General features: G+C 45.0%; 2 protein-coding genes across 2 annotated transcripts in view; both read right to left on the reverse strand.

Annotated features, from left to right (window-relative positions):
• LOC149441851 (uncharacterized) overlaps positions 1-15,499 on the reverse strand; it is a 409,050-nt gene that overhangs the window by 5,536 nt on the left and 388,015 nt on the right. The window lies entirely within an intron of this gene.
• On the reverse strand, positions 9,980-10,814 carry LOC149441852 (uncharacterized). Its single transcript, XM_089656821.1, has 3 exons — positions 10,587-10,814; positions 10,301-10,507; positions 9,980-10,190 (listed from the first exon to the last, which is right to left on the reverse strand). Exons 1-3 carry the CDS (start codon positions 10,812-10,814, stop codon positions 10,038-10,040), a joined length of 588 nt encoding a protein of 195 aa, XP_089512947.1. The 3' UTR covers positions 9,980-10,037.

Here is a 15,499-nt window from a genome sequence, read left to right on the forward strand (position 1 = left end):
TTGGTGAAAAAATCCAAATTAATATTTATGATTTAGTCTGAAGGGAAGTTATAGAGTTCACAAACTATGGAAGATATCTGAAAATTGATCAATCCTGAAGTACTGACAGCCAGTCTATTTTATTGAGGTCCAAGAATGTCAGAACAGTACAGATATCCCCCAAATGTCAGGACAGTACAGATATCCCCCAAATGTCAGGACGGTACAGATATCCCCCAAATGTCAGGACGGTACAGATATCCCCCAAATGTCAGGACGGTACAGATATCCCCCAAATGTCAGAACGGTACAGATATCCCCCAAATGTCAGAACGGTACAGATATCCCCCAAATGTCAGAACGGTACAGATATCCCCCAAATGTCAGAACGGTACAGATATCCCCCAAATGTCAGGACGGTACAGATATCCCCCAAATGTCAGGACGGTACAGATATCCCCCAAATGTCAGGACGGTACAGATATCCCCCAAATGTCAGGACGGTACAGATATCCCCCAAATGTCAGGACGGTACAGATATCCCCCAAATGTCAGGACGGTACAGATATCCCCCAAATGTCAGGACGGTACAGATATCCCCCAAATGTCAGAACAGTACAGATATCCCCCAAATGTCAGGACGGTACAGATATCCCCCAAATGTCAGGACGGTACAGATATCCCCCAAATTTCAGTTTGGGTACAGTGTTGTATGACCGCGCAATTGTCATTCAAAGTGTGAGAGCGCTGAAACCTAAAAATTGGCCTGGGTAGGAAGGGGGTAAAAGTGCCCGGTATGGAAGGGGTTAGTGGGGTACCCCAAGGTTCAGTGTTATTAGTGGGGTACCCCAAGGTTCAGTGTTATTAGTGGGGTACCCCAAGGTTCAGTGTTATTAGTGGGGTACCCCAAGGTTCAGTGTGATTAGCGTTGTACCTAAAGGTTCAGTTAGTGGGTACCCCAGGGTTCAGTGTTATTAGCGGAGTACACCAGGGTTCAGTGTTATTATCGGAGTACCTCAGGGTTCAGTGTTATCAGTGGGGTACCCCAAGGTTCACTGTTATTAGTGGGGTACCCCAAGGTTCAGTGTTATTAGTGGGGTACCCCAAGTTCACTGTTATTAGTGGGGTACCCCAAGGTTCAGTGTTATTAGTGGGGTACCCCAAGTTCACTGTTATTAGTGGGGTACCCCAAGGTTCAGTGTGATTAGCTGGTTCCTGCTCGGCCTATGGCCAGATGGTGACCGAGCGAGCACCTCCTCCCTCCGGGTGGAAGCCATATGGCATCCTTCCAGACATGCGCAGTTTACATGACCGCAGAGCCACGCAGCGGCAGGATCTGTCAACGGCCGTGTACCTCGGACACAACCAATGACAGATCTGTGTACCGGCCCCGTTGTAAGTACCATGTGACCTGCTGTGACCAATCACTGCAGGTCACATGATAGTTGTATACATTGGATGGATTCATTTTCTTCCCAAAAGAAGAACAAACATTTTGAAAATAAAACAAGTTTTTCTTTGTTTCTGTTATAAAATTTTGCAAATAAATAATTGTTCTTCATAAATTTAGGCCGAGATGTATTCTGCTACATGTCTTTGGTGAAAATAACCCAAATTAGTATTTATGATTTAGTCTGAAGGGAAGTTATAGAGTTCACAAACTATGGGAGATATCTGAAAGTTGATCAATCCTGAAGTACTGACAGCCAATCTAATTTCTTGAGGTCCAAGAATGTCAGAATAGTACAGATATCCCCCAAATGTCAGGATGGTACAGATATCCCCCAAATGTCAGGATGGTACAGATATCCCCCATATGTCAGGACGGTACAGATATCCCCCAAATGTCAGAACGGTACAGATATCCCCCAAATGTCAGGACGGTACAGATATCCCCCAAATGTCAGGACAGTACAGATATCCCCCAAATGTCAGAACAGTACAGATATCCCCCAAATGTCAGGACAGTACAGATATCCCCCAAATGTCAGAACAGTACAGATATCCCCCAAAATTTTGTATGTATGTTGTATGATCGTGCAATTTCATTCAGTGTGAGAGCGCTGAAACCTAAAAATTGGCCTGGACAGGAAGGGGGTAAAAGTGCCTGGTATGGAATGGGTTAGTGGGGTACCCCAAGGTTCAATGTCATTAGTAGGGTACCCCAAGGCCCAGTGTCATTAGTGAGGTACCCCAAGGTTCAGTGTTATTAGTGGGGTACCCCAAGGTTCAGTGTTATTAGTGGGGTTCCCCAAGGTTCAGTGTTATTAGTGGGGTACCCCAAGGTTAAGTGTTATTAGTGGGGTACCCCAAGGTAAAGTGTTAGTGGGGTACCCCAAGGCTCAGTGTTATTAGTGGGGTACCCCAGGGATCAGTGTTATTAGTGGGGTACCCCAGGGTTCAGTGTTATTAGTGGGGTACCCCAAGGTTCAGTCTTATTAGTGGGGTACCCCAAGGTTCAGTGTTATTAGTGGGGTACCCCAAGGCTCAGTGTTATTAGTGGGGTACCCCAGGGTTCAGTGTTATTAGTGGGGTACCCCAGGGTTCAGTGTGGGGACCCTTACTTATTAATATATATATAAACAATATGGGGTGTGAGATTATAAACCCCATTCCAGTCTTTGCAGATGACACCAAGCTGTGCCGGGGAATAACGTCCTTACAGGATGTCTCCAACTTACAAGCCGACCTCAATGTTCTGTGTAATTGGGGGACTATGGGGCCAATGAGGGCTAATGGTGATAAATGTAAGGCTCTGCACTTGGGGGGGCTAAGAATATGCATGCATCATACATACTAGGGGGGTACAACTGGGGGGTCAATGGTGGAGAAGGATCTGGGGGTTTTGGCAGATCATATGCAATGCAAGCTACGGTTCCAAAACTGAGCAAAATCCTCTCTTGTATAAGGAGAGTTATAGACTCCAGAGAGAGAGAGATATCGCCCCTCCCCCCCTCCCCCCCAGTACAAATCATTTGTAACACCTCATCTGGAATATGCAGTTCAGTTTTGGGCTCCAATTCACAAAAAGAACATTGGGGAACTGGAGAAAGTACAGAGAAGGGAAACTAAACTGATACGAGGCATGGAGGAGATCAGCTATGAGGAAAGATTAGAGGAACTGAATGTATTCTCTACTGAGAAAAGGAGATTAAGGGGGGATATGATCTCCATGTATAATACATAAGGGGGGGGGATATGATCTCCATGTATAATACATAAGGGGGGGATATGATCTCCATGTATATTACATAAGGGGGGGATATGATCTCCATGTATAATACATAAGGGGGGATATGATCTCCATGTATAATACATAAGGGGGGATATGATCTCCATGTATAATACATAAGGGGGGGATATGATCTCCATGTATAATACATAAGGGGGGATATGATCTCCATGTATAATACATAAGGGGGGATATGATCTCCATGTATAATACATAAGGGGGGATATGATCTCCATGTATAATACATAAGGGGGGGATATGATCTCCATGTATAATACATAAGGGGGGATATGATCTCCATGTATAATACATAAGGGGGATATGATCTCCATGTATAATACATAAGGGGGGATATGATCTCCATGTATAATACATAAGGGGGGATATGATCTCCATGTATAATACATAAGGGGGGATATGATCTCCATGTATAATACATAAGGGGGATATGATCTCCATGTATAATACATAAGGGGGGATATGATCTCCATGTATAATACATAAGGGGGGATATGATCTCCATGTATAATACATAAGGAGGGATATGATCTCCATGTATAATACATAAGGGGGGATATGATCTCCATGTATAATACATAAGGGGGGATATGATCTCCATGTATAATACATAAGGGGGGGATATGATCTCCATGTATAATACATAAGGGGGGATATGGTCTCCATGTATAATACATAAGGGGGATATGATCTCCATGTATAATACATAAGGGGGATATGATCTCCATGTATAATACATAAGGGGGATATGATCTCCATGTATAATACATAAGGGGGGATATGATCTCCATGTATAATACATAAGGGGGGATATGATCTCCATGTATAATACATAAGGGGGATATGATCACCATGTATAATACATAAGGGGGATATGATCTCCATGTATAATCCATACGGGGGGGATATGATCTCCATGTATAATACATAAGGGGGGATATGATCTCCATGTATAATACATAAGGGGGATATGATCTCCATGTATAATACATAAGGGGGAGGATATGATCTCCATGTATAATACATAAGGGGGGATATGATCTCCATGTATAATACATAAGGGGGATATGATCTCCATGTATAATACATAAGGGGGGATATGATCTCCATGTATAATACATAAGGGGGGATATGATCTCCATGTATAATACATAAGGGGGGATATGATCTCCATGTATAATACATAAGGGGGATATGATCTCCATGTATAATACATAAGGGGGGATATGATCTCCATGTATAATACATAAGGGGGGGGATATGATCTTCATGTGTAATACATAAGGGGGGATATGATCTCCATGTATAATACATAAGGGGGGGATATGATCTTCATGTGTAATACATAAGGGGGGATATGATCACCATGTATAATACATAAGGGGGGATATGATCTCCATGTATAATACATAAGGGGGGATATGATCTCCATGTATAATACATAAGGGGGATATGATCTCCATGTATAATACATTATTATTATACAGTATTTATATAGCACCAAAGGGTTTGCTCAGCGCTGTACATTAGAATGGGGGACAAGACATGAGACAATACAGTAGCAAAACAATACACAATACTCGAGGGTTAGAGGGCTCAGCCCTTTCAAGCTTACACTCTAGGAGGGAGGGGATGGTGGTACAGGAGGAGATGGCTGTGGGGGATGTAATGGAGTGAGGAGTGGAGGGGGATCGGCTGTTAGGTGAGGGTGGGGTAGGCTTCCCTGAAGAGATGGGTTTTCAGGGTGCGCAAAAAAAGGTGAGGAGGGTAGGTGACAGTCTAATGGATTGGGGTAGGGAGTTCCAGAGGATGGGGGAAGCTCGGGAGAAGTCCTGTAGTCAGGCATGGGAGGTGGAGACCAGGGAGCTAGAGAGAGTAGGAGGTCTTGTGAGGAGCGAAGATTACAGGTAGGGTGGTATTTGGATATCAGGTCGGTGAGGTAGTTTGGGGCAGCGCCATGAATGGCTTTGTATGTCAGTGTTAGTAGTTTGAATTTGATGCGTTGGGCAATCGGGAGCCAGTGGAGGGAATGAAAGAGAGGGGTTGAGGACACTGAATGGAGGCCAGTGAAGGGAATGACAAAGAGGGGTGGAGGACACTGAATGGAGGCCAGTGGAGGGATTGGCAGAGAGGGGTGGAGGACACTTAATAGAGGCCAGTGGAGGGATTGGCAGAGAGGGGTGGAGGACACTGAGTGGAGGTCAGTGGAGGGAATGGCAGAGGAGGGTGGCAGAAGAGGAGTGGTTGGTAAGGTGGATGAGTCTGGCCACTGAGTTCAGGATAGACTGAAGCGGGGATAGTCTGCGATGAGGTAGGCCAGTGAGGAGGGAGTTGCAGTAGTCCAGGCGTGAGATAATAAGGGAGTGAACGAGTTGTTTAGTAGTGTTAGTAGTGTCTGGGGTTAGCAACGAGCGTATTTTGGAGATGTTGCGGAGGTGGAACCTGCATGCGGTAGTCAGCGATTGGACATGGGGTTGGAAGGACAGGTTAGAGTCTAGGATGACACCTTGAACCTTGGCTTGCGTGGTGGGACTGATGGTGGCGTAGTTGGTTGTGATGGAGAAGTCAGTGAGGGGGTGCGGGCTGAGGGGAAGACTAGGAGCTCGGTTTTGGAAAGGTTCAGTTTGAGGAAGTGGAGCGACATCCAGTCTGATATGTCATTCAGCAGGTGGGTGATACGGGCGGAGAATGAAGGGGTGAGGTGAGGGGTGGAGAGGTAGATTTGCGTGTCATCGGCATAGAGATGGTAGTTGAAGCCATGGGAGTTTATCAGCTGTCCAAGGGAGGAGGTGTAGATGGAGAATAGAAGGGGCCCAAGGACAGAGCCTTGGGGGACCCCAACAGAGAGGGGGAATGAGGGGGAGGTGGTAGCATTATAGGTAACGCTGAAGGACCGTTGGGATAGATAGGAGGAGAACCATGAGAGAGCAGAATCTCTGAGGCCAAGAGAGTGTAGTTTATTAAGGAGGAGGGAGTGGTCAACTGTGTTGAAGGCCGAGGAGAGGTCGAGGAGAAGGAGGACAGAGTAGTGGCCATTAGCTTTGGTGGATAGCAGGTAATTAGTGATTTTGAGTAGGGCGGTTTCGGTGGAATGTTGGGGCAGAAGCCGGATTGTAGGGGATCGAGGAGGTTGTTGTCGGTGAGGTGGGAGCTTAGCCGATTGTAAACTAAGCGCTCAAGGAGCTTGGAAGTGAATGGCAACAGGGGGATGGGGGATAATACATAGGGGGGTATGATCTCCATGTATAATACATAAGGGGGATATGATCTCCATGTATAATACATAAGGGGGGATATGATCACCATGTATAATACATAAGGGGGATATGATCTCCATGTATAATACATAAGGGGGATATGATCTCCATGTATAATACATAAGGGGGGGATATGATCTCCATGTATAATACATAAGGGGGATATGATCTCCATGTATAATACATAAGGGGGATATGATCTCCATGTATAATACATAAGGGGGATATGATCTCCATGTATAATACATAAGGGGGGATATGATCTCCATGTATAATACATAAGGGGGGGATATGATCTCCATGTATAATACATAAGGGGGGATATGATCTCCATGTATAATACATAGGGGGGATATGATCTCCATGTATAATACATAAGGGGAGATATGATCTCCATGTATAATACATAAGGGGGATATGATCTCCATGTATAATACATAAGGGGGATATGATCTCCATGTATAATACATAAGGGGGATATGATCTCCATGTATAATACATAAGGGGGATATGATCTCCATGTATAATACATAAGGGGGGGATATGATCTCCATGTATAATACATAAGGGGGGGATATGATCTCCATGTATAATACATAAGGGGGATATGATCTCCATGTATAATACATAAGGGGGGATATGATCTCCATGTATAATACATAAGGGGGATATGATCTCCATGTATAATAAATAAGGGGGGATATGATCTCCATGTATAATAAATAAGGGGGGATATGATCTCCATGTATAATACATAAGGGGGATATGATCTCCATGTATAATAAATAAGGGGGGATATGATCTCCATGTATAAATACATAAGGGGGGATATGATCTAAATGTATAATACATAAGGGGGGATATGATCTCCATGTATAATACATAAGGGGGATATGATCTCCATGTATAATACATAAGGGGGGGATATGATCTCCATGTATAATACATAAGGGGGGGATATGATCTCCATGTATAATACATAAGGGGGATATGATCTCCATGTATAATACATAAGGGGGGATATGATCTCCATGTATAATACATAAGGGGGATATGATCTCCATGTATAATAAATAAGGGGGGATATGATCTCCATGTATAATACATAAGGGGGATATGATCTCCATGTATAATACATAAGGGGGGATATGATCTCCATGTATAAATACATAAGGGGGGATATGATCTAAATGTATAATACATAAGGGGGGATATGATCTCCATGTATAATACATAAGGGGGGATATGATCACCATGTATAATACATAAGGGGGATATGATCTCCATGTATAATACATAAGGGGGGATATGATCTCCATGTATAATACATAAGGGGGATATGATCTCCATGTATAATACATAAGGGGGGATATGATCACCATGTATAATACATAAGGGGGGATATGATCTCCATGTATAATACATAAGGGGGGGATATAATCACCATGTATAATACATAAGGGGGGGATATGATCTCCATGTATAATACATAAGGGGGGATATGATCACCATGTATAATACATAAGGGGGATATGATCTCCATGTATAATACATAAGGGGGGATATGATCTCCATGTATAATACATACGGGGGGGATATGATCTCCATGTATAATACATAAGGGGGATATGATCTCCATGTATATTACATAAGGGGGATATGATCTCCATGTATAATACATAAGGGGGGATATGATCACCATGTATAATACATAAGGGGGATATGATCTCCATGTATAATACATAAGGGGGGATATGATCTCCATGTATAATACATAAGGGGAATATGATCTCCATGTATAATACATAAGGGGGGGATATGATCTCCATGTATAATACATAAGGGGGATATGATCTCCATGTATATTACATAAGGGGGGATATGATCTCCATGTATAATACATAAGGGGGGATATGATCTCCATGTATATTACATAAGGGGGGATATGATCTCCATGTATAATACATAAGGGGGGATATGATCTCCATGTATAATACATAAGGGGGGATATGATCTCCATGTATAATACATAAGGGGGATATGATCTCCATGTATAATACATAAGGGGGGGATATGATCTCCATGTATAATACATAAGGGGGGATATGATCTCCATGTATAATACATAAGGGGGGATATGATCTCCATGTATAATACATAAGGGGGGATATGATCTCCATGTATAATACATAAGGGGGGATATGATCTCCATGTATAATACATAAGGGGGGATATGATCTCCATGTATAATACATAAGGGGGGATATGATCTCCATGTATAATACATAAGGGGGATATGATCTCCATGTATAATACATAAGGGGGGGATATGATCTCCATGTATAATACATAAGGGGGGATATGATCTCCATGTATAATACATAAGGGGGATATGATCTCCATGTATAATACATAAGGGGGGATATGATCTCCATGTATAATACATACGGGGGGGATATGATCTCCATGTATAATACATAAGGGGGATATGATCTCCATGTATATTACATAAGGGGGATATGATCTCCATGTATAATACATAAGGGGGGATATGATCACCATGTATAATACATAAGGGGGATATGATCTCCATGTATAATACATAAGGGGGGATATGATCTCCATGTATAATACATAAGGGGGATATGATCTCCATGTATAATACATAAGGGGGGGATATGATCTCCATGTATAATACATAAGGGGGGATATGATCTCCATGTATAATACATAAGGGGGGATATGATCTCCATGTATAATACATAAGGGGGGATATGATCTCCATGTATAATACATAAGGGGGGATATGATCTCCATGTATAATACATAAGGGGGGATATGATCTCCATGTATAATACATAAGGGGGGATTGCTGTAGGAAAGTCCTGGATTCTTTCTTGGATACACAGAATATAACTGGATATAACATTTATAGGGAAAGTTGATCCAGGGAATATCCGATTGCCTCTCGGGGGGTCAGGAAGGAATTGTTTCCCTGCAGGAGCAGATTGGATCGTGCTTTGCTGGGTTTTTGCCTTCTGGTGGATCAGCTGTGGGTGTCGGATTATAACTTTTAATGGTACAACTAGATGGATGTCTTTTTTCAGCCAGACTAACTATGTAACTATGTAGGTCCCACACCGCTGCCTCCCATCTCCTGAGACTGCACTCAGTGACTTGGGTCTGAGACACTACAGACATATCCCTCCACCCGGCACAGCCAGCAGATAACAGAGAAGGTCCCCTGGAGGAGTCAGGCACAAGGCAGGAGACCCCAGTCACATGTCCTGGGTGCTACATTATGCAATGCTTAGAGTAAAAATCAACATTTTGCTGCCAGCTGAACCCCAGAACCTCCATAAATCCAGTCTAGATACATAAATTGTGTCTGCAGCACAGAGAAGGAAGATTATCCGAGAGTAATCCAGGAATACAGGACGGGGAACACAGCTCAGGAAAGTGACCAGGGGATTACAGGCTGATATCATCCAGTCCCCGCCCTACTCTGGACCAATCAGTGAGCAGTATGGGTGGAGGAATGGATTTAGTGTTCATGACCCACCTGTGCTGATCTCTGTAGGAGTGTCCTCCTCTATAAATGTCCCCGTTATTCCATCCTCCTCCATAGACTGCTGATCATCCCTCACATACGCCTCTTCTTCTTCTGCTTTCACCTCAAATTCTATATCGATTGGATCTCCACTCTAAATCAAGGAAATGAGAGAGAATATCATCTGTAAAATAGAAGGTCACATAAAATAACTCCACACATTGTCTCTATGAATCCATGTTCTAGATGCTCCATCCCACCAACCTTGTAATGGTGAGGGATGGTGTGACCTTCCTGTGCAGAGTCCCTGGAATACAGAGGACGGGGACATCTCTCTGGTGGGTTCCTGGTATTAGGTGGCTCCATCATATCCTTATGTCCTTCTGGAAACTCCTCCATCACTCCATACTCCTCATCCTCCTCTTTATACTCTTCTTTAACATCAATATTATCATCCTCGAGGATTCCACTCTGAAAGATATAATAAAACATTCATTGTAACAAACATGCTGTGTATAAATCACAACTACCAATAATTGTCATCATCTACCTGATGATGGTGAGGGATGGTGTGACCTTCCTGTGTGGAATCCCGGGAATACAGAGGACGGGGACATCTCTCTGGTGGGTTCCTGGTATTAGGTGGCTCCATCATATCCTTATGTCCTTCTGGAAACTCCTCCATCACTCCATCCTCCTCATTCTCCTCTTTATACTCTTCTTGAACAACAATATTATAATCCCCGAGGATTCCACTCTGAAAGATATAATAAAACATTCATTGTAACAAACATGCTGTGTATAAATCACAACTACCAATAATTGTCATCATCTACCTGATGATGGTGAGGGATGGTGTGACCTTCCTGTGTGGAATCCCGGGAATACAGAGGACGGGGACATCTCTCTGGTGGGTTCCCATGACTGGATCCATCTGTAGGAAACACACACACTGACTGAATCCATTGTTTCTATGTGTTTATCAGATGATGGGGGATCTAGGTGGATCCTCCGTACTGCTCTCTCCTTTACAATAAAGTCTCCTCTTACCCGGTGATGTGAGGGGCGGCTGATTGTCCATCATGACGTCCTTGTAGAGATCCTTGTGTCCTTCTAAATATTGATATGTATCATCAACATGTGTGTATCATCTGCTGGAGATAAAAGACGTCACAATGACTATAGAGGAAGAGGACGGACATGACTATGGAGGAAGAATATCAGGGAGCGAGGAGCCAGACACACAAGGAGGTGCAATTAAAAGGTAGGTTTATTATACAAACACAAGACAGAGTCTATGCAAGTCAAACAGCAACAGCGGATGACTTGATAGGACAGTAGCCAGGAAGAATGGTCGCCAGAGCCAGGATCAGAAGCCAGGAAGGAGTCTTGCCAAAGCCGAGTTGGTATCCAGGAGAGCAATGAGAAACAAAACAGGAGCTTGCTGCTGTGCAACAGACAGGACACGAATGCAATGGACAGCTACAAACAGCAGACTTATATGTGATAAGCCGCCACCTCCTGGAGGAGGAGCCGCAGAGGGCTGAAAGCATAAAGGATCCCACAATGCTTTGCAGACACCTAAGATGGAGGCCAGCACATGGAGCAGCACAAGCCCTGAGGAAAGGTAGGACCTTGACAAAGAGGACGGACATGACTATGGAGGAAGAGGACGGACATGACTATGGAGGAAGAGGATGGACATGACTATGGAGGAAGAGGACGGACATGACGGGGGGTTACTGGGTGTAAATAGAACATGACATCTTATTACCGTTTTATGACTACGGCCTGTGTCTGGTCTGTGCTTGAGAATCATCCCCCCCATTCATGTGATCCTTATCAGTTCCTAATTAAGGAGGAGATGAGTGCTCATTTGGCCATCTCCCTATAAATTTAGAACAGCTTATGGGGGGAGATCACTGATGGGGGGCTGCTTTTGAGTGAGTGCTGCGTTGATGGGGTGCTAAGAAACAGTTGAACTAAAGCAGAACTCAAGCAGCAGGAAGATACAACAATAAACTCTACTGCATGCTGGACAGACTGCGAGCAAACACCCCGGGAAACATCTCTTACAAGTCTGAGTCCGACTCCGTGTACCTTTCATATGTCCCCTCTACTCCTCCTTTTCATATTACTTTCCTGCGTTCCCAAAATCTCACTTCTTTACCCCTCTGCTCCACCCCAGAACTTGTACATCTCCCCCTCACTGCTACCATCTCCCTACTACTGCTCTCATCACCTCCTGCTGATACTTCACTCTCCTGCTGACCCAAACACCAGGTCTGGAAGTCATGTGCGCTCGTGTACATCCCGCTCCCATGTTACTTTCTGCACCCTCCTTCTCCTAACCTCTGGGGATAGCTCCCCAAACCCTGGTCCTCCAGTATTTCACCCCCACACCAGGCATCCTCCTTCTCCTAACCTCTGGGGATAGCTCCCCAAACCCTGGTCCTCCAGTATCTCACCCCCACACCAAGCACCATCCTTCTCCTAACCTCTGGGGATATCTACACAAACCCTGGTCCTCCACTATCTCACCCCCACACCAGGCACCCGCTTTCCTCCAGGAATAGCCACAATCCCCTCAATTTAGTATCAGTCCCCGTGCTCCCAAAAACCAGCCTCCCTTTTTCATGTGTGCTCTGGAATGCCCGCTCTGTCTGTAATAATCTCACCTCTGTCCATGACCTTTTTGTCTCCCGCTCCCTTAACCTACTAGCGATTACAGAAACCTGACTCCAAGCAGCAGATTCTGCTTCCCCCGCAGCACTTTCCTATGGAGGCCTCCTCTGGACCCACTCACCCAGACCCAGTGGTCAGAAAGGTGGTGGGGTTGGTTTACTTCTATCCCCACTGAGCACCTTTCAAGTCCTCCCTAACCCTCCCTCTCTATCCTTCTCTTCTTTCCAGACTCACTGCATCCGGCTGTTTTCTCCCATTTCTCTGAGGATTGCAGTGATCTATTGGCCTCCTGGACCCGTGTCCCGCTTTCTTGATGATTTCTCCGCCTGGCTACCCTACTTTCTCTCCTCTGAGCTACCCGCTATCATTCTCAGAGATTTTACCATTCCCATTAATGTCAACAACCCGGCTACATCCCAACTCTTCAACATAACCTCATCTTTTGCATTAGCACAATGTATACAGTCCTCCACTCACTCTGATGGGACTACATTAGACCTTGTTTTCTCCCATCTTTGCACTCCCTACAACCTCACAAACACCCCCTTTCCTCTCTGATCACAATCTCATCACCTTCACAGTCTCCTCGTCTTCAAACACCTATCCCTCCAAGCAGCAAACAATTACCCACAGAAACCTTCACAACTTGAACCCGGCTCCTTTCCACTCTGCAACTGACCAACTCTATGACAGAATCTCTCCCCTGTCCTGCCCTGACCTGGCCACTGCTGTCTACAACAGTTCACTGTCACCCACACTGGACTCACTTGCTCCTCTAACAACACGAAGCATCAGGCCCCGACCATTACATCCGTGGCAGACTGACCACACCAGACATCTTAAACAACATAGACGTGCGCTGGAGCGATTGTAGCGTAAAACCAAATCTCAGCAAGCATTCACCTTATATAAATCTGCTTTCTTCATATACAATTCTTCCCTCCATGCTGTCAAACAAGACGACTTTGTCACTCTCATCAATACCTTGTCATCCAGTCCTCGTCATCTCTTCTCTACTTTTAACTCTCTACTTTCTCCACCTCCACCCAGTACCTCACTCACTGCTCATGAGATTGAAAATAATTTCAAAAACAAGATTGACGCAATTCATAGGGGCATCGCCACTGCACAGACATCCATCCCACTTAGCATACCTTATGCTAAACCTCCCTCAACACTTTCCTCTTCTGACCTCGCTACTACCAAAGAGGTCACTAAGGTTTTCTCAGAAGCCCATCTCACTACCTGACCCCTGGATCCTGTCCCCTCACAACTACTACGGTCACCCTCTTCTTCCATCCTATGCTCCCTCACTCACATCTTCAATCTTTCCCTCTCTAATGGTGCCTTCCCCTCCCCTCTAAAGCATGCGCACATCACTCCCAAACTTAACAAGCCCTCCCTGGACCCCACCAACCTGAACAACTTAAGACCCATCTCCCTGCTGCCATTTACCTCTAAAATCCTAGAACGCTTAATCTACAATCGCCTGAGCTCCCACCTCACTGACAACAACCTTCTTCACCCTTTACAGTCTGGCTTTCGCTCACTCCACTCCACAGAAACCAGACTACTAAACCTCACTAATGATCTACTAACTGCTAAAACCAATGGCCACTACTCCGTATTCATCCCAACCAACGGCCACTACTCCGTACTAATCCCAACTGATGGCCACTACTCCATACTAATCCCAACCGATGGCCACTACTCCGTACTCATCCCAACCAACGGCCACTACTCCGTACTCATCCCAAACAACGGCCACTACTCCGTACTCATCCCAAACAACGGCCACTACTCCGTACTCATCCCAAACAACGGCCACTACTCCGTACTCATCCCAAACAACGGCCACTACTCCGTACTCATCCCAAACAATGGCCACTACTCCGTACTCATCCCAAACAATGGCCACTACTCCGTACTCATCCCAAACAATGGCCACTACTCCATACTAATCCCAACCAATGGCCACTACTCCATGCTAATCCCAACCCATGGCCACTACTCCGTACTCATCCCAGCCAATGGCCACTCCTCTTACTACTTAACCTCTCTGCGGCTTTTGATATGGTTGACCATCCTCTCCTCCTCAAAAAACTACACTCTCTTGGCCTCCGAGACTCTGCTCTCTCCTGGTTCTCCTCCTACCTATCGCAGTGCTCCTTCAGTGTTACCGGTAACTCTGCCTCCTCCTCTTCACTCCCTCTTTCTGTAGGGGTCACTCAATGTTCTGTCCTTTGACCCCTTCTCTTCTCTTTCTACCCCTCACCTTATCCCTTCAGTCTCCTCCTCACCTCACCCCTTCAGTCTTCTTCTCACCTCACCCCTTCAGGCTCCTCCTCACCTCACCCCTTCAGTCTCCTCTCGCATTACTAACCTACTAAGTGACATATCGGCATGGATGTCACTCCACTTCCTCAAACTCAATCTTTCCAAAACTGAGCTCTTAGTATTCCCTCCAGACCGTGCCCCCTCCCCCAACTTCTCCATCAAGATCAATAATACAACCATCAGTCCCTCCCCTGACTTCTCCATCAATATCAATAACACAATCATCAATCCCTCCCCTCATGCCAGGGTACTAGGTGTAATCCTAGACTCCCATCTGTCCATTCAGTCCCAAATCCAATCACTGTCCAAATCTTGTAGACTTCACCTCCGCAACACCTCCAACCTCCACAACATCTCCAAGATACGGCGGTTCTTAACCTCAGAAACCACTATCTCTCGCCTTGACTATTGTAACTCCCTCCTCATTGGCCAACTCATCAC

The sequence above is a fragment of the Staurois parvus genome, unplaced genomic scaffold (genome assembly GCF_062004578.1).
Source record: "Staurois parvus isolate SC_StPar_1 unplaced genomic scaffold, SC_StPar_1.0 ptg000941l, whole genome shotgun sequence".
NCBI lineage: Eukaryota > Metazoa > Chordata > Amphibia > Anura > Ranidae > Staurois > Staurois parvus.

Coding starts and splice junctions, on each gene's coding strand:
- LOC149441852 (XM_089656821.1), bottom strand. CDS start 10,814: ATGTTTTATTATATCTTTCAGAGTGGAATCCTCGGGGATTATAATATT. Junction 10,508..10,586: donor CCATCCCTCACCATCATCAG/GTAGATGATGAC, acceptor TATATCTTTCAG/AGTGGAATCCTCGAGGATGA. Junction 10,191..10,300: donor CCATCCCTCACCATTACAAG/GTTGGTGGGATG, acceptor TCCTTGATTTAG/AGTGGAGATCCAATCGATAT.